We start from the raw sequence: 20,764 nt of genomic DNA, 5'->3' as shown, positions 1-20,764 counted from the left end.
ACAAAGCAAAGTTACCCTAAGGGGCAATTATAAAAAATCAGAGTGGAAAATCAACCAATAAATGGTCAAGATTATTATAATAGACATATTCAAGGACAAGAGAATTACCATATTTATAGTCCTGGATGCCCTCAGATGTGAATGATAGACAATAGCACTGAAAAAACAAAGATTTAAAAAATTATTTATTTTATAAGCTTTTAATTTAGGTCCCTTTTTTTTAGACCTTATTATGTAACAAACATTAGGAATAAAAAATAAAAGTAAAATGATCTTTGCTCTTACAGAATTTATGTTTTTATTGGAAGGTAACAAAACATGGAAAAATAAGTGAATACAAAGTATTTTCTGGGGGGACAGGAGATGCTAACATCTTATGGAAACCAGAAAAGGCATCCTCTAGGAGCTTACAGATGAGCAATTACCAATACTATTTTCCTTCTTTTCATTCATCAACATAATCATTTGCCAAATCATGTCAATTTTATGTCAATAACATCTTTTTCTTTTGTCCTCTTTTCTCTACTCATGCCACAGTCATCATAGTGAAAGATCTTTTTAGTTTTTGCCTAGACAATTGCAATGTTCTTCTGGCCTTTGTCCAGTCTATCCTGGGTGGGATATTATAAATGCCATGTTAGAGAAATTGAGTCAGGATAATACTACCTCAGCTCATGCTGATTGTTCTCCCACAAGAACTCATCTTATATGTAACACCCCCTTTGGTTGCTGAGCATTGAACCAACAGCATTCCTTGATCATAGCAAGAGACAGCCTTAGAATAATATCACTTGTCAGTTCCATAAGGTCTTTCATGAGCAAGTTTCCATAATCAAAGGTTCAGATGGATTCAGCTCACAAGGATCAACTATGTTAGATAATGACTGTAGGTAATGACATTAGTAATAGCAAGAGATTCACAGAAAAATCACAACTTATCTTGTCAATACTGTACAGATTATTTTGCTTTAAGATGCTTAATAATACACAGCAAAGACCTGGGATATTTAAATACAATAATTCCAAATGTAATATGGTTATTTTATGAAACACTGTCTATAGTAAAATGTATTCAGTTATTTACTACACTCAAATAGACATAAATATACTGTTCTCTGAATCCCTTTAAACAAAGAGAACATCTTTAGGTAACTTTTAAGCATTTTGAATACATTTTTACAAATTTAAACAGCCAAAATAAGAAAGAAAATATGATTTTCAGTTGGGGTGACACAAGATAGCTCATTAATTATTACTCTTCACAAACATAATATTTCTGCACTGAAATCTTATTTCTTATAATAAAAAGAAAATAACAAAAGAGATTTTTAACTTTAACCTAACAACTTAATAGATTTACATCTTTTGTTCCACAAGATGGTTTTACCTTTGCCTAATTATACTCATCATTTTGAAAGAGATTCTTCAGGAATTGAAACTTACCTTAGACTCTGGAATGATAGCAAATTCTGATCAAACAGCAATATCACTAACTTTAAATCCAAGTCATTGAGAGGTTCTGAAAGTACCCATTTAAGGGTGGATCAGGGGCACAGCAAATCTAAGAATGAAAATTCAAAAGAACATTCAGGGTCCCAAGGTCTCAAGGTTTAGACATAATTATGATCAATATCAAATCAAAAGACTTTTACAAAAGTTTCTCCTAAACTTAAACATTTTCTCTAAAAACATTTCCCTTTCATAACTTCTAAAATTATTATTCAGTTTTAGCTTTAAATATCATAAATCCCAGGAGTTATAAAAACCAAATTAATTTGTAATAACCACAAAGTTTTTATGTATTATCTTCCTTTGGCCAAAAGATTTTTACAATAATGAGAAGTCTTACCTTTTCTCAAAGTCAAAGAGAACATATCTTATTACAATATCAAATTTTACCAGTTCTTTAAAATTTACTCAATATATTTTTGTTTTTAAATATATCACTAGAAATAATTCCACATAGCTCATTTAACCTACAGAATAACAGTGCTAGCTAATTGCCCTAGCCATTATCCTAAAATGAAGCAGGCCTAGAAATTACATTCCATTTTGGGTAAGGATTTCTAGAGGAATTCCACAACACCAACAATTCTTGCACAGTGTTGATAGAAGATTTCTTTTGATAATACCTATGTAAATACTTGATCAAAACATTAATTAAAAATAACAGTTAATAATCTTATAATTTTCAAAAGCAATACCAAAAAAATTTAGGTGAATTTTCTTTCAATATAGATAAAAACTAAGAAATTTGTAATTTCTTCAGTTACAATACTTTGGGATATTATAGTACATGGTCAGCAATGTTAAAAGAAAATTATGATTTTCATATTGATCAGCACCATACAACCTAATAAATTTAGTCTCTAGAAATTCTTTTTCTCAGGCAGACTCTGGCTTGGGAGTTGCATTCCTTCCCTTTCCTGATTTGCACTTTGCTTATGTTAAATGAAGAGAAATATCCTGCATGGACTACAGGCTGATTGTGTTATTGTTTTTACAATCTATCCTCCTACCCATGATTCATATATATTTTTCCAGCCATAAGTTAGCAGCTAGGTGGAGCGATCCTGATATGCAAATCTGGTAACAATATTAATTTCATAATATCTAGATTATAACATATTTATTTACCAAATTTTACAATATAAGGTCACTTAGGAACGTAACAATATCATAAAAATATTATGTATTTACCACTTGAATTTTTTTTTTAGGGTTTTTTTTTTTTTTGCAAGGCAATGGGGTTAAGTGGCTTGCCCAAGGCCATACAGCTAGGTAATTATTAAGTGTCTGAGACTGGATTTGAACCCAGGTACTCCTGACTCCAGGGCTGGTGCTTTATCCACTGCGCCACCTAGCCACCCCATACCACTTGAAATTAATTACTTACCAAACACAATCTTAATTTTTAATTTTTTTTAATTAAATGCACTTCCAGATAACTTTACACAGACAATTGTCTCAAGAACATCAACATTGAAGACTTATCATATATAAAACCCATGTGAAGTTAAGAAACAAATATATCTATTTAAAAAGATAATAAAAATAGTTAATATTCATACAGCATTTGCCTCATGCCAAGCACTTTATAGTTATATGATCCTAACAATGATCTAAAGAGATGGGTATCATTATTATCCTTTTACAGAACAGTAAACTGAGATAGAACTTTCTTGGGGCAATACAGCTAAAAGCAAGGCACCTAGGTGGCGCAGTGGATAAAGCACCCATTCTGGAGTCAGGAGGACCTGAGTTCAAATGCTGACTCAGAACTTTAATACTTAACTCTGTGATCTTGGACAAATCACTTAATTTTATTGTCTTTCAAAAATAACTAACTAAATATGTATTTGTGTGTGTGTGTGTGTGTGTTTGTGTGTGTGTGTGTATACACACACATATATATATATATATATATATATATATAGAGAGAGAGAGAGAGAGAGAGAGAGAGAGTGAGAGAGAGCTAATAAATTTCTTAATGCCAAATAGCAAAATATACTGTACTTATTTACTTCAGGACTAAATTTTGGGTTAAATCAAACCAAATTCAGATTTATAATAGCTGATAGTAACACGAATTTTATCCCTGAAGATCTGGGAACTTCTGCTTCTATCTTTGAGATTATCAGATGAGGAGCTGATTCATTTACAGTCTTCCTGATTCCCATCCTCCAAGAGATTTCAAACTCAAATACAAGGGAATACAAGTAAAGATTTACAAGAAACCTGAAAATTTTAAGATTTAACATAATAATCGAAAGACTTCCTCCAGATTATTTCTGAAAGTTTGGGTGAGCATGATTAACTATGTGATCTAACTTTTATTCCTAGTTTAAAGCTGATTACAGATTGTTTTTTTTGGGGGGGGATCCTATTTCAGTTGAATTAGGTTCTCAAATTAAGGTCAGTTTTCCTTATAGCAAGTTATTTCTCAATAGACTGACTGTACACTTAATACAGTTTTTCTGAATTAAAAAGAAATTACACTTACTTTTCTTCTTGTCCTTAATTCAGATGTCTGGGGCTCTGCTCTTGGATGGGTTAGAAATCTATGAATGAAGAAGGGAGGCAGTAGCAGCAGCGGTGGCAGTGATGGCTAAGAGTGTGGGTGGGGCACAATAGCAGCAGGACAGTTGTGAGACAAAGAGTGGGGGAGGAGGGGATGCTGAGACAAATTTATGAGAGAAAAGAAAGGGGAAAAAAGAAACTTCTATGAACCAAAAATTATAAATCAGATAACTATCTATTTTAGCTTTAGTCTTTGAAATCAATCCATTTTAGACTGGTCAAAGAATAATCTAGGGTCATCTTTTAGTTCTACCAGTACTGGTAATATTGAACTTGGACCCATGCCCAAATTTAGGGGTAGCCCCGGAAGAGACCTTCCATGGGTCTCTGTCCCCAGATCAGGCTTAGATAAATATGGACTAGGCCAAAACAGTCATTGATTTGAGGTTATTAGAGTATGGAATTGGGGAGGGGAATAAGCAGATATCCCCTTTTCAAAGCTGTGATTCCAGATATATAGCCGGGGAGCTTTATCATAGCTTATCAAACAGGGTATTTTATACCCCAATTTCTCTAGTCTAATCAGAGTTCATAAAACCTTGGTGAGCTTGACTTTAAAAATAATAATTAGGTTTGAAATGTGTTAACATTCAGAGTTTATCCTAATAAGGGATAAACATGAACCTCCAGAGTTTGACCTCAAGAAGGAGCAAAACAGAATTAGGTTAGCATATGTGTTTATTAATATTTCACTAAGCTTGCTGATTAGACAGGAATACATGTAGGGGAGCCTAGAGAACCAGACTCCCCCAAAAAATCAGTTTTGAAAAGGTTGGTTGTTTTTAAAAAAGCTCCAGTGCCTTCCTGTTGCCCCCAGCATCAATTACAAAAATACACTGTCATTCAAAGCTTTTCAAAACCTAGCCTGCCTTTCCTTTCTCTATACACCTTACTCTCCAATATGTATTTGATCCAGTAACACTGACCACCTGGCTATTCAACAAAGACACTCCATCTCTTTGCCTTTTCTCTGACTGTCCCTCATGTCTGAAATGCTCTTCCTGTTCCACTCACTGGGTTATCATTGATCTCACTGGGTTCCTTCCTATTTTCTATAGGAAGTCTTTCCCAACCTCTCTTAATTCCAGTGTCTTCTCCCTTTTATTTCACATTTATGCTCTTTATAACTTGTTTTGTACATATGTTTGCATGTTGTCTCACCCATTAGACTGTATATACTTGGAGGGGAGAAATTATTTTTCCCTCTTTTTGTATCCCCCAAATGCTCAGCATAGTGCCTGGCACATATTGGGTTATATAATAAATGTATATTAGTCAATTGAATAATTGAAATATTGGAGGAAAAGTTTGAGCCCAGACCTTTATCTCCATAGCCAAAACATTTTCCACTGTACCATCCTGCTTCTTTGCCTCCAGGTTATATGACTAACTGAATATATATCACAGAATCATAAGTTAGAAGGAAGTCAAGAGAATATGTAGTTTTTCCTGTTTTAAGATTAATTATCTTTTTATCTTTAATTTGCATTACTGATAGTTATCTGATTTACTCCAGTCTAAACCTGATCAAGAATTTCCTCCTAAAATATGCTTCCAAATTGCTCATTCAACTTTTGCTTGAAAGCCTCCAGTGGCAATCCATTTAATTTTTTCTGTCATGATTAGGATACATTTTTCTTACATAAGTTTAAATGTGTTTCTCTATGACAACCATTCAGTTTTTCTTAGGGGTCAAGCAGAACAAGTCTAATATTTTTTTCATATAACAGCCCTTCAAATATTTGGAGAAAGATAATTGCAAGTAAAGTAATTTAAATAGAGAGACATTCGGAGCTAATATCTGGGCACTGCCAATATAGCAATCATAATAATAATAATAATAATAATAATGTCTAATTTACAGAGTTAGTGCTAAATGAATTCAACTACTAAAGGGATATTTTATAGAACATTACAAATTCATAACAAAAATCCCTTGAATGAAGAGAAGTTCTAAAATCTCAGGGGGAAATAATGGAATAAATAGTGACAATAGTGACATCCAAAATATTTGATATTGGTTAAAAAATAGAAAAGGAAGGGATGGGTAGGTGGTGCAGTAGATAAAGCACCGGCCCTGGAGTCAGGAGTACCTGAGTTCAAATCCAGCCTCAGACACTTAATAATTGCCTAGCTGTGTGGCCTCTGGCAAGCCACTTGACCCCATTGCCTTGCAAAAAAACCCTAAAAAACCCCCCAAAAATAGAATAGGAGATTTGTAGAACAGGTTAGATAAAGAAGAATGAGAAACAAATGAGTTCATTAAATGACAATAAATTATCCAAGGAATTTCTGGAAAAACAAAAAGTAGTTTGGCAATAATAAGGTTTGGAATAGCATCTTACCACAGTGTCATAATAATCTCAAAAATGATCTAAATAGGAGTAGCTAGGTGGTGGGGTGGCTAGGTGGTGCAGTGGATAGAACACTGGCCCTGGAATCAGGAGCACCTGAGTTCAAATCCAGCTTCAGACACTTAATGATTACCTAGCTGTGTGGCCTTGGGAAAGCCACTTTAACCCCATTGCCTTACCAAAGAAAAACAAACCTTAAAAATGATCTAAATATTAATGATGACCTAAAAAAACTATAGAGAACTATTTCTGATAACTTTTACACTGAGGACAATTCTTATACAAGTAATAGATAGTAGAAATCACAAAAGAAGAATGAAATGAATGAAAAGATGAATCTTAATTAGGGGTTTGAAAAACATTTTCATTAATACTATCCAAGAAACTAGGAGAAATGAAGTAGTACAAATATTTATTAAGCAACTACTAGGTGCCAAGCACCATGCTGAGTATCTACAAATATCTTATTTGATTCTTACAACAACTCTGTGAGGATTATTGTTAATAATAATGCTATTAATACTATTTTTGTGGTTGAAGAAACTGAGGCAAAGGTTAAAATGTCTGAGACTGGATTTGACTTTAGGTAGGATTGGAGTTAGGCCCAGCACTCTATCCACCATGCTTCTAACACAAAAAAGCAACTGACTTTGGGGGGGTGGGATCTTTGCATTATATATCTCCAAAAAGGGTCTGATATCCATGATATGTAAGGAATTAAGAACTTGGGATGTCTGTCAATGAATAAGTAGTTAAAAGATGAGAACAAAGAGTTCTCAAAAGAAAAAAATGCATTTTGCCAACAACTATATGAAAAATTGTTCAAAGTTATAACAAGAGAACTGTGAATAAAAAGAACTCTGAGGTTTCACCTGATAAATAGCAAATTAGCAAAGATTTAATAATCAGCATTGGAGGCAATGTGGGAAGACAAACCAAGAGAAAACTAATAAATCTCTGAATTGGTCATAAAATCAACAGCTTTAATTATTTCCTTACTATGAGCCAATTATGGTGATAAAAATAGTTCATATAAAGAAAGACACTCTGTACCTGTCATCTATAAGGTCATATTCTAATAGGAGAGACAACATGTAAATATATTCAGAGTAGATAAAAGGTAATCTCATGGGAAAAGAAATGGTAATAGGAAGTACTAGGAAAGGTCTCCTGTAAAAAGAAAGAATCTGTAAATAATAAGAAAGAAGCCTTTTCCCTTTAAGAGGTTAGTTTAAAGAAAATTATAACTCTTTGAACATGTTATACATTTTAAACAATCTTGCAGTTCAATACAATCCATAAAATAAAATTTTTATTTTAGTCAAATGGCACCAATTTAGTTGATTTTATGTGGGATAAAAATCCACTTTAAAAAAATACGGATACTCCTCTGAGAAAAAAAAAAACATTTATTTTGGCTTTTATCAAGAAAAGGGCACACTCCAAGTCTCACAAAGGTGGTGAAGATCAAGGAGCTGCCCCAAATTGATGATCAAGCAAGATTATATGGTCTAGCAATCCCCTCCTCCTCCCTATTGTCACTCTCTGTTGACTCATTGGTTAGTCTTCACAGTTACATTCTACTTGTGAAAATCTACCCTAGCAACAAAAAAAAGAATGAAAGGTTTTCATAAAATATTACCTCACCATCCAGAAGGCGAGAATAACCTTCAGCATTATAACTATCTTATTGAAGTAATGTAACTTGTGTTGGAATGCAAGGTCTAGGAACAGTCTACTTATCACCAAACAAGAGGAGGCTTATGGGCTTCTTTGGAATGCAAGATTTTTCTCATGGGGAAAAAGTCTACAATCCTTCTAGTAGTCTTATTAGAAGTAAGTAGTAAAGTAGTAAAAGTAGTCTTACCAAAAGTTAGGAGAGTGAGTGTGAGTCACCTGTTTGGAATCCAAGGGGCTTTCTTCTAGAAATAGTTTAAGAATAATAGTTTGTTCTTTAATATTTCTTAACCTTGAGAGGACTTCACTAGGAATATTAATCCTGAAATGGTTTTATGGGAATATTCCACTCAGTTTTTAAAATAATCCTTCACTGTGGCTTAGCCCTACCTGATCTAAAATTATATTATAAAGCATTAGTCATCAAAACTGTTTGGTATTGGCTAAGAAATAGAGTGGTGGACCAGTGGATTAGACTAGGTGTAAAAGCAGGAGATGATTATAGTAATCTGCTGTTTGATAAACCCAAAGAGTCCAGCCATTGGGATAAAAACTCCCTCTTTGATAAAAATTGCTGGGATAATTAGAAATTAGTATGGAAGAAACTTAGATTAGACCAACACCTCACACCCTTTACCAAGATAAGATCCAAATGGTTACAGTACATAGACATAAAAAAAATACTATAAGCAAATTAGAAGATCAAGGACTAGTCTACCTGTCAGATCTATGGAAAGGGGAGCAGTTTATGACTAAGGAAGAGTTGGAGAACATCACCAAAAACCAATTAGATGATTTCAATTACATTAAATTAAAAAGCTTTTGCACAGATAAAACCAATGTAACCAAGATCAAAAGAAATGTAGTAAATTGGGAAACAATCTTTACAACTAATGATTCTGACAAAGGACTCATTTCTAAAATATACAGAGAACTGAGTCATATTTTTACAACAAAAAGCCATTCCCCAATTGACAAATGGTCCAAGGATATGCAAAGGCAATTTACAGATGAAGAGATCAAAGCAATCCATAGCCATATGAAAAAATGCTCTAAATCATTAATTATTAGAGAAATGCAAATTAAAGCTTCTCTGAGGTACCACCTCACACCTCTCAGATTGGCCAATATGACCAGGAAGGATAATGATCATTGTTGAAAGGGTTGTGGGAAATCTGGGACACTATTACACTGTTGGTGGAGCTGTGAACTCATCCAACCCTTCTGGAGAGCTATTTGGAACTATGCCCAAAGGGCAACAAAAATGTGCATACCCTTTGACCCAGCAATACCACTACTGGGTCTATACCCTGAAGAGATGAGGAAAAAGGGTAAAAACATTACTTGTACAAAAATATTTATAGCAGCCCTGTTTGTGGTGGCAAAGAATTGGAAATCCAGTAAATGTCCTTCAATTGGGGAGGGATTTGCATGAACTGATGCTGAGTGAGATGAGCAGAACCAGAAAAACACTGTACACCCTAACAGCAACATGGAAGTGATGATCAACCTTGAAGGACTCACTTATTCCATCAGTGCAACAATCGGGAACAATATTGGGCTATCTGCAAAGGAGAGTGCCAGCTGTATCCAGATAAGGAGCTGTGGAGTTTGAACAAAGTACAAGGACTATTCCCTTTAATTTGGAAAAAAAAAACCAGATATCTTATTGTCTGATCTTGTTACCTCTTAGACTTCTCTTCTTTAAGGATATGATTTCTCTCTCATCAGACCCAATTTGGATCAAGGTACAACATGGAAACAAAGTAAAGATTGACAGAGTGCTTTCTGTGGGGGGGGGGGGAAGTAAGATTGGGGGGAAAATTGTAAAACTCAAATAATATCTTTAATAAAAATAAATAAAAAAATAATCCTTCACTGTTTTAGATTTTTACAATTTAGGGTCTTCCACAGTTATATTTAGATCACAGCTGTGGTTGAAAAGTCCTTAAACTTCTCATAAGAATTCTACATTTTAAGTCAAAAGGTACTTCATCATTACAATTTTTCAAAGACTGTTATCACATTGATTTTAATAACTCAATGGGGAAATGGCCTCTAATATTAACAACTTAGAAAATTTTCATATAACTGTGCAACTAAAAGCTTATTATCCTAATTAAAAGAGAATGCACATTTCTAATTACCTACTTGATTTTCTCCCCAAATCCACAAATAAGACAAACTAGAGGTTTAAAGAATATGTGGGATTTTTGTTTTGTTTTTTAAACATAATAGCAAACTTCTCAAATTCCATCTAATGTAGTTATATAAAATCTTAACTTATTCTTCTTAGAAAATCATGTATCACTTTCAATATGCTACCTTAATCCAAAACCGAATAAAAATAATTAGATTTTATATAGTACTCACTATGCTAAATACTTTAGAATCATCTAATTATTCTAACAACTCTGGAGGTGGGAGCTTTTATTTATTATCCCTTTTTACATATAAGGGAGACTGATTAAATTTTCTAATATATCACAATTATAATGTACTTTCAGAACAAAATTGCATTATCAAATTCAGATTTAGAATTTGTAATGATATTTCAATTTCAATTTTTCCAAGAGCTTTCTGTTATCTCATGTTCAAAAATTCATACAAGCAGAGCAGCTAGGTGACTCAGTGGTTAGAGTACCAGCCCTGGATTCAGGAGTACCTGAGTTCAAATTTGACCTCAAAAACTTAATAATTGCCCAGCTGTGTCACCTTGGGCAAATCACTTAAACCCCATTGCCTTAAATAAATTTAAAAAAGAAAAAGAAAAAAATTCATATGAGCTCCCTCTAACCATTTAATTTCTTTAAATCACCCAAAAAGCCAAATTAATTCTTTTTATTTTCCTAATTTAACCCTATCAGTATATCTTAAGAAGGCAGATGAAGAACATATCTCTCCTTACCCAGAGGCTTTTTGATTGTAAATTGGCAGAAAAAACTACTTACTAAGTTTTTTTTTTTTTACAAAGGCCTTAAGCATAACTATTTAAATAAGGCCAAAGAAACGATATTTTCTCTACCAGTCAGTTAATATGTACTTGTTAAACTTCCACTTAATTCTTCAAAGTTGTAAAAAATTTCTTTTGTAATTATCCTGATTGGGGAAAGCAAGTATGTAGTACTTATCAAAGAGGTATTTCTCTAAAAATTTCTCAAATCTTTTTATTTCGGTGGGATCAAAACCATCTTACTTTTTTCCCACTTGCTTAATTCCTTTGGTATTTATTTCCCAATCATGTCCAAGATTGTCTACATGACAATGAAGTATAGTAATCTTATATATACTGGAAATAAAATTTTGTAATCTTTTCTGCATTGTTAAAGTATTTCATTTTGGCTTATATGAACCCCATTCTGGTAAAGACACCCCTATATCTTGGGAATTCTAAGTCACTTTGAATGTTAACTTGACTAAACATTTGTCTGTTGGCTAGACTAATTAAGCAGGGGCTGAAAATGTTACCTTAAACCAGGTAGAAGCCCCTCTTATATAGTAACCCTTCCAAAACCATTCCCAAAACATCGCCCTTCCAAGGATCCGAGTGGGGCACTTAAGGAGACTGGTGTAAGCCATGCTCTCCTGCCATTCCTGAGTTATCTCATCAGGCAGCTGCTCTGCCTGGTGCATTATTATTCTCCAGGTAATTTTTAACAGAAATCTTAAACCTCTAAAAGATGTTTAATTGTCTAGCTTTCTTTCTCTGTTTAGCTATTTTTTGTTGCATTTTTTCCTAATAAATTTATTTTTCTTTTTACACTTTTTTACACCTGTACTAACCAATATCATTTTCCAAAAACCCAACATCATATAAATTACTTCTTTTTCTACAAAACTGTGGCTTACAAATACAAAATTCATTCCAATTTCTTTGAAACCTTTTGCTCAATTAGAATTGGTTACAATCACAAAGCTTTTATAATAAAATAAACCAAAAATTAATCAAAATGTAACTCACTTATCCTAACTGCTAAGTTAAAAGTTCCCTCTCTATTTCTCATTGTATTGTGTCACAGATTTCAGTAAGCAGGAAAATATTTATCTTCTCAACCACTTTTTTCACAGTCTACTTGGCAATGACCAGGGGGATCTGTCAGCACCCAACTTTTTCTTTCTTTCTTTTTTTTGTGTTAAAATTTTTTAAATTAATTATTTTGAATTTTCAATTTTTCTCCTAATCTCACTTCCCTCCCTCCACTCCCCCCACCCCCCACAGAAGGCAGTCTGTTAGTCTTTACATTGTGTCCATGGTATACATTGATCTAAATTGAATGTGATGAGAGAGAAATCATATCCTTAAGGAAAAAAAATAAAGTACAAGAGATAGCAAAATTATAAAACAACACAACTTTTTTTTTTTTAAATTAAAGGTAATCGTCTTTGGTCTCTGTTTAAATTCCACAATTCCTTCTCTGGATACAGATGGTATTCTTCATCGCAGATACTCCCAAATTGTGCTTGATTGTTGCACTGATGGAACAAGGAAGTCCATTAAGGTTATCATCACCCCCATGTTGTTGTTAGGGGTGTACAATGTTCTTCTGGTTCTGCTAATCTCTCTCAGATACAAATCCTTCCAGGCTTCCCTGAATTTCCATCCCTCCTGGTTTCTTTTTTATTTTTAGTTTTTTTTTTTTTTTGCAAGGCAAATGGGGTCAAGTGGCTTGCCCAAGGCCACACAGCTAGGTAATTATTAAGTGTCTGAGACCGGATTTGAACCCAGATACTCCTGACTCCAGGGTTGGTGCTTTATCCACTGCGCCACCTAGCCGCCCCCCTCCTGGTTTCTAATAGAACAAGAGTAGAACCCAACTTTTTCAATTTATAGTCTATTATATAAGAACAAATTTGATTTTGGTGCTGGTGTAGCAGGTCTCAATCCTTGGGGAGGGGAACTAAAGTCTCTTCCACAAGGGTCTTGAGCACTCTGGTCCTGTCAGTTAGTGAGTGAACACATGCAAACACAGGATCCCTTCAAGGCGAGTTTAATTATTTGGTAACAGATCAGGAGAGAGTCAGTATGGATCAGACTGAAAATCTGCCATAGGGATAGATGAAATGCCCTCTGGAAATGAGGGTATTTCAGGAATTTTGAAAAAAAGACATCTTTAGTTATGCAGGGGGCAAATGCGAAGAATTCTCTCAGGGTTGCTTTTTTCCATCAAAGGACCTTTTCATACAGACTCATAATTTATCTTAGCACTAGGACAAATAGTCCTAAATCCTGGTGCTAGGATAAGAAATTTTCTCAATCCAGTCTTTTAGCCATGCAAAGACAGAGGGGAATATATATATATATATATATATATATATATATATATATATATGTATATACATATATATATATATATATATGTATATAATTATAGTTTACTCCATCATTACTTTTTTTTTGTTTTTTTAGGTTTTTGCAAGGCAAATGGGGTTAAGTGGCTTTCCCAAGGCCACACAGCTAGGTAATTATTAAGTGAGACCGAATTTGAACCCAGGTACTCCTGACTCCAAGGCCAGTGCTTTATCCACTACACCACCTAGCCGCCCCCACCATTACTTCTTAAATGTGTAAATGTAAACACCTTTTCTTTGACTTTGAAAAATCTTCATTCATAATTGCTTCCTTCTTTCACAAAACTCAGTGATATTTTCCAATACTATACTATAGATTATTCAGTTTTTGTTGGGAGTTTTAGGTTTGCCTCTCATGATAAGAGGAGTTAATTTTCTAATGATTCTGAATAAAGAGAAATTTTTATCATACTATTCAATTTAAAATTTCAATTTTCGCAAGGGCCATGATTTCAAATTTCAGGGTGCACTGTTATTGTTAGTTTAAGCTTTAATTTTTAAAAATTATCTGAGATTGAAAGATAGTGAAATTATAAATGTTTGAACACTATTATGAATGTCACAACTGGTTCAAGTTGAAACAAGTACAGTAAGGCAGCTTATTATCCTTTATGATCTATAATAAAATGTGCCTCATTGTTAAGTGGGAAACAATGATTAAAAGGTCCTTTGATTTGAATTGTAATAATTTCTTGATTTAAAGTGTCAGTTTTTAATCAAAACACTAGGAATATTTTTAGATGTAAGGAATTGTACTACCGAAAATATTATCTGATGACAACTGTTATTTTCTGAAGGACTCAAGGTATAACTTTTTCTCTTATTTCCTTTTAATTACTCAAAGGGATGCTCAAAGGCTAAATTCATTTCTTATATTTTCTTACCCTAACTTATTATAGCCATAACAGAAAAAAACCCCCAACATTAGATTTTACTTTTCAGTTGCTTCATGATTTTAAAACAAACTTTTCTCTCTCTGGAAGTATTTTGGGATGCATCCAAATTCTGAAGTCCCAAAGTAGCACTGATAACAGAACTTGTTTGCTATCTTAAGTTTGATTGTTTAAAGGCAACAATCAATGGAAGGATAAATAAAATTCAACTTTAATTATTTTTATTCTTTTGGGGACTGACTGGTCCAGAAATTTTCCCATTCTGCCTTCTAATAAAAAAAAAATCAAATTTCCTCCTGCAATAAATTTATCATTCCCTTTCTGTTTTTAAGTATAACTTTTAAGGAATTTGAATTGTACAATAAAGCCAAACCAATTCCAGGGGAGGCACCCTAAAAATTTCAGACTGGATGACTAAACAAAGTGAAACTGCTTTAGAAGTATTCTGCTGATTGGATGTGACTGCCCTTGCTGAATCTCATACTTGAGCAGTTTGTAATCGGATCTCAATCTTTAATACTCTGATCTCGATCTTTAATACTCTAACATATTACTTTAATACTTCATTTTGATTTCTGGAATTTTTAAAACTCATGGAATTTTTACTCTTATTCTTTTTATCTTAACACTTCTCTGTCCTTCACTCAATCCCTTTTGAGCAAAGATCTGCTCATTTTTTAAAAAATCATTTTACAAATTTTACTGATACCCCCAAAACTCATCAAAATATTCATAAAAAACTTATTCAAATCATTTAGAAATTTTCAATAGAAAACAAAAATTTAGTACCTTAGTTTTTGTAATTGTCTTTCATCTCTGCAATTTTCAAAGTATTGCAAATATGGAGGAAATATAGAGGAAAACAGAGACTTTTCTTTTGAAGACTTTTTTGAAAGTTTTACCTTTTTTTTTTAGACAGTCTTCTAGCTGATCAGAGCAAGCAAAGAAGCTATGTTAAGGCTTACTTCAATGATTCCCAGTAAATTGGAGGCTAATCTAAATCATCCCCAATATAGTGGAGGCTTACTGAAAACATCCTCAACAAAGTGAGGCTTTTACCTTTGATCAGAGAAAATTGAGCTTAAAGCCTGAAAGGGAATCCAATTTTCAGGGCAGTCAGCCCAAAGGAGTTCTTCCCAGAGGAAGTTCCAGGGTGGAAGGCCCTCACTCAGGCTCCATCTGGGGTCACCTACTGTCCTGATAAAAATCTGTAATGAAGAGAAAAAGCACAAAGTCTCCAAGCATAATCAACTTATTTAGCTTAGTAGTTGCCAATAACTTGACAACCAGAGCCCCTCAATGGCCAGGGATGCATTAAAGTAGGCAGAGCAGCCTTTTATTCAGTTGGTAAAGGCAGTATATAGCATGGGCTTACATTTAGCCTGATATACAGGAGGTAACTCCGAAGACTCAAGACAACAGAATTAATCATCATTCTCTGGAAAGTCCAGTGTTAAGCAATCCTTGACTTATGCCCAGGCAGATCAGTTTATCAATCTGGGGATTCACCTATCCACCCCCTATCTTAAATGTGGGGCGAGTTCAAGCTGAAGCCAGAAAAATAGCAAAATTACCCTGACAAAGAAGTCATCTTATAGTATTATAAATAGTGAAACTGTCTTTTAAATTAAATGAATTCTAATATTGATTACAGTATATAGATTTTCATTCAATAAATAATATAGCAATTTCACAGGTCTTGCTGTCAACTCTCCCTTCCCCCTTATTCAATAAACTTCTATGTATCATCTCAGAAACATCTTCAGAATTAATGTAAAATTCTATTTGATATTCAAAGTCTTTCCCAAATTCCCCCTGCCCCTTTCCAATCTTATAATTTACAACTCCTACACCTCCCTACCCCACCTCCATTATTTTTGTGATCAGTGACCCTGGCCTCTCTACTGGTTCTCTCCAAGGACACTCAACTCCCGACTTAAAGCATTTCCACTGACTTTCCTTCAAGGAGAGTGTATTCCTTTTCTTTATCTCCAACTCCTGCTTCCTTCAAATCCCAACTAAAACTCCATTATTTAATAAAAATAGTAACAGGAATAGTGATTAGATTCTAATTAGATAAATAATCCAATTAAGTAGAATATCAATTAGGAAGCCTTTCCTAATTTCCCTTAATTTTGTGACTTCTTTTTGTTGGTTATTTCCAATTTTATTTTTAATAAAATTTGTTTGTGCTTGGCAGTTTTCATGTCTCCCTCATTAGTTTGCAAGTTCCTTAAGAGCAGGAAATGTCTTTTTGCCTTTTTTGTGCTTAAATGTCTGGCAGACAGAAGTAGTGCTCAATATTTATTTCTGGTAGTTCCACTACAAGATGCTACTCAGATACTGGTCTAACTGTGCTGATACTATATATTCTATGCATAGTGTTAACAACCCACATCTTTGAAATAGAAAGTAATCTAGAACAAAGAATTTAGGAAAATTTTGAATGGAGTCAAGAAAGCTTCCAAAATTTATTATCATTGTGACTTGTCTCAACCTCTCTCAGTCTTTTCTTCATATGTAAAATGGTAATAATATTTGTAGCACCTATCTTACATATAGAGTTGTAGGAGATAACATTTTATAACTTGAAGTACTAATAGGAATTCAGCTTTTATTCTGGGTAGAATGAGGGTAGGGGAGATTGGCCCCTGATAGCAGAATTAGGACCAATGAGGGTAAATCACAGCTGGGCAGATTTTTGTATAGGAAAACATTTCCTAAAAATCACAGCTATCGGGAAATGGTGTGAATAGCTATCCTGAGCAGAATTGTTTATCAATGGAAGTTTCCCCTCTAAGACTGTACAGTCTGAGTAGTTGGAAAGGGAATTCAGGCAAAGGCTGCAAGAATCCATAACCTGAGGTTCCTTCACCAGGGAAATATCAGGACAACATAATCTAGGAGATATCCTCCACCTCCAAGGTATCTGCAAACTTTCCCCAAAGCAGTGGGGGGGGGGGGTAACAAAAAAGTGTTTTGGGGAAACTTGTAATGCTGCAGTCTGTAGGCGAAAAAAGCACCAAAAACACCTTCCTCTAGGGTTAGATTGGGATGCTGCTTTTGAAATCTTCCAGAAAAAGTCTATTCTGTTCCAGATAAATAACTTCCAGTGAACAAACTTAAGGTGCACATCCCAATACTAATTCGAGATGTGCTTGCAACATGCTTGCCCTTCGTTTACCTGGTTTTCCTAACACTAGGAGACGAAAAGCCTACGGAGCAATCAGAACAGGTTTGTCCAGACGGGGCTGCCCGGCAAGCCTAGTCTTCCCACGAGAAGAGGCAGCACCGAGAGGCTCCGCCCGGCGCGCTTCCCTGTGCGCCTCTTACGTCATGGCGTTCTGTGATCCCGGAAATTCCCTCGGTTGGCGATGGCGATGGTGGGAGAGCAGTGGGTGTTGGTGGAGATGGTTCAGGCACTGTATGAGGTGAGCCCCCGAGCCCCGACACCCCCGCAGCGGCAGCGGCAGCGGCAGCCCAGGACAGGGAAGTGGCCCTGGGTGGACGCGAAGAAGGCGCGAGGAGCCTAACTTCTGCCCGCCCGACCGTTTCCAGCGCTACAACTGTGTCTTTGCATGCGGCCCGAGGCGGAGGGTCTTAGGGAACTGACGAGGAAACTACCCAATGAGCGCGTTGGGCAGAAAAGTCGGCTACCTTTCAGCCAATTAGCGGCGTAGTTAACCCTGAGGGGCGATCTTGAGGGAATTGGGCAGGAGGGCAATGCCGAGAATCTCTCAAGTCCTGGGAGCACATTATTTATTTATTCATTTACTTAGCAGGGACGGTGCTACTGTGTAGGCATTGGGAACTCAAAAGGCAGAAACCACAACCACGACACAGTAATGGCCACGGAAGAAATGAAAGATTCAAGGGGGTGAGATCCAAATAAAAGCTAGATCTGGAAGACACTTTGAGAAGACTGTTTTTCCCCCCTCCTTGAGGGAGAATAACCAGTGATAAAATGGAAAAGGAAAGGCTAATGGGACATGGGTGAGGGTGGATAACTAAGAAAAGGGTTTGAGGGTAAAAAAGATTTTTTAGAAGTGAAGCCAGCTGCGTGTTCAAAGTGGAATGCGCCAGAGAGGGAATGATGGTATGAATGGAAGCTAGTGTTTTGGAGACATAAAAAAGGAGGATAATTTGTGATTTTGAAATAAGTTGAGGTATCTTTTTGGGAAGTGAAAAAAATTAGCTGTTGTGCTTTTGTTTTTTTAAACAAGAAATAGAGAAGAACATTGGAAACTAGATAATAATTGTTAAACTGTACTTGAGTTTTATGGATTATTGTTTTGGGTGTGAAAGAAAATTCTTTTGCCCAGGATAGGAAGAATAGGTTTCATGTCTTCCAATCTGTTACGAAACCAAGAGATGAATGTGATCGCCTACTTATTTAATGGTGACCTAATTTCATTTAATCACTAATTAGATAGTATTAATAATTATATAATGAACTACAATGTGAGTGAAATAAGTTTCTTTGTGGATCTCTGTTCATTTTTATTAAAGCTTTGTATTCACAATATACCTCCTATGCTCTTTGGTATGGTGAAAGAAATTGGTAGAGGGAATGGAATTTCCTTGAGAGAAAAGGAGGGTTTGACCTCAAACAGTTCTAGATGCAGATTGTTTATTGACTTTCTGGACTTGCTGCTTAACTTTTTGTAGCCTCAGTTTTTTCCTTGAGGTAGGATACTTATTAGTTTTCAGACATCTGCCTGCTGGAAACCATAGTTGGGGAATTCTAAAGTTGCTGAGTAATTTAATAGCCTTCAGTATTTAGCTATCTTCTTCCCCACAGTGAATTTTGTTGCAGCAGATAAATTTCCAGAGCTGCTCATGAAGATTTTTTTCCCCTTTCCATTCTAATGTGCTATTTATATGAACTTGACCTGTAGAATGAAAATGTTGACCTTATTGTAAAAGGAAGCTTAGTATATAGGGCATATGATGTAGTTAGAAGAAATCAGGGTCCCCTTCTCTTCCTTTACACTTTCATTTAGTTTTTTTCTTCTCTATTTTTTTTTCTAAATTGCTATACCCTCATTTGGTGACCCCATCAGCTCTCATTGATTCAGTTTTGTTTATATAGAAATTACAGATCTATATATCTAGCCTCAGTTTCTTTCCTGTTCCTTAACTACCTATTGAACATATACATCTGCTGGGGACACAAGTACAAAGAAAGAAACAATTCCTATTGGAAGTGAAATATTCTAACAGAGGAAGCAAGTTCATATAAAAACATACAGCATAACTATAAAGTTAATAAATACTAATAATCTTTACAAAATAGTTAAATGCAAAGTATTTTAGGAGAAAGTATGAATTGAGAAAGATTTCATGCAGATGCTGCTTAGGAAATAAAGGAATGGGGACTGATTGGAGCAAAGGCCCATCCCTTTGTAGAGAGATGGAATGAATGTTGTGTGAGGAAAAAAAGAGAGGGCAAATTTGGTTGGACTTCAGAGTGTGGAAGAACGGAATCCTGTGAAGATGGAAAAAGGCCAGATTGTGATGGGCTTTAAAAGCCAAACAAGAGTTTATATTTGAGAGAAGCCACTGGAACTGGTTAAGAAAATAATCAGTAGTCTGAAATGAGTTAAGGAAAATCGCATTGGCAGCAGTGTGTGTGAGATGGACTGGAATAATGAGATACTTTTAATGCAAGGAACTAGGGTCTGTTGGAATAATCTAGGTAAGGAGTAATAAGGGCCCTAAAATAAAGTGGTAGTTGTGTGAGTGAAAAGAAGGTCAGAATGTAAGTTGCAATGAAGGTAGAAATGGTAATGTTTAGCAACTCATTAAAATATGTAGAGTGAGTGAGAATGAGGAATCTAAGATAATGTTGAGTTTGTAGATCTAAGAGGAGAGAATTCTAATACTTTTGACAGAATTAAGTAAGTTTGGAAGAGGGGAAGGTTTAAGATGAAAATTTCAGTTTTAGATTTAACGAGTTTAATAGAGGCTCTATAAGCATCCCAAAGTTTCACATATCCAAAACTCATTTTTTTTCCCCAAAATGCTTCTCTCCTCATCTGAGGATAGCATCATCTTTCTAGTCACTAAGTTTAACAACGGAGGGTCATCCTTGACTTTTTTTTTATCTCCTATTAGATAATCTGTTGTTAAGTACTCTTGCCTAGACTATTGCATAGCCTTTATATTGATCTCAACCCACATTCATACAGCAATCAAATTTCTTTTCCTACTCATATTCTAGTGACTTGCTATTGCCTCTTGAAGCAAATATGAATTTCTCTGGTTTTGAGAGAATGATCCTTACCTATATTATTCATTAATTTCAACATACAATGTTACTTTTGTCTGTAATTCCATTTCATGCCTTTGCACTGTAGCATTGTTTCCTCCTATCACCCAACTCCCTGGGAGTGTGAGTAGGAAAAGAAA

General features: G+C 34.8%; 1 protein-coding gene and 1 long non-coding RNA gene across 6 annotated transcripts in view; one reads left to right on the top strand and one right to left on the bottom strand.

The window, feature by feature from the left end:
- Nucleotides 1–1,144: 1,144 nt before the first annotated feature.
- LOC141500979 (uncharacterized) lies at nucleotides 1,145–17,913 on the bottom strand. Its single transcript, XR_012472102.1, has 4 exons — nucleotides 17,538–17,913; nucleotides 15,413–15,561; nucleotides 4,004–4,177; nucleotides 1,145–1,561 (listed from the first exon to the last, which is right to left on the bottom strand). It is a non-coding gene; the product is annotated as an uncharacterized LOC141500979 (long non-coding RNA).
- LOC141500978 (serine palmitoyltransferase 1) overlaps nucleotides 17,698–20,764 on the top strand; it is a 524,715-nt gene continuing 521,648 nt past the window's right edge. For 4 of the 5 annotated variants that reach the window (XR_012472099.1, XR_012472100.1, XR_012472101.1 and 1 more), the window contains exon 1: nucleotides 17,698–17,784. Coding sequence is in view for 2 of the 5 variants with exons in the window: in XM_074204602.1 (XP_074060703.1) it covers nucleotides 17,728–17,784 (57 nt within the window). In the remaining 3 variants the exon portion in view is untranslated. The remainder of the gene's footprint in view (nucleotides 17,785–20,764) is intronic. The other variant, XM_074204601.1, reaches the window with a different exon arrangement.

This window comes from Macrotis lagotis, chromosome X (assembly GCF_037893015.1).
Source record: "Macrotis lagotis isolate mMagLag1 chromosome X, bilby.v1.9.chrom.fasta, whole genome shotgun sequence".
Lineage (NCBI taxonomy): Eukaryota > Metazoa > Chordata > Mammalia > Peramelemorphia > Peramelidae > Macrotis > Macrotis lagotis.
Note: the sequence above shows the minus strand (reverse complement) of the source record. Positions and strands in the feature narration are given on the sequence as shown.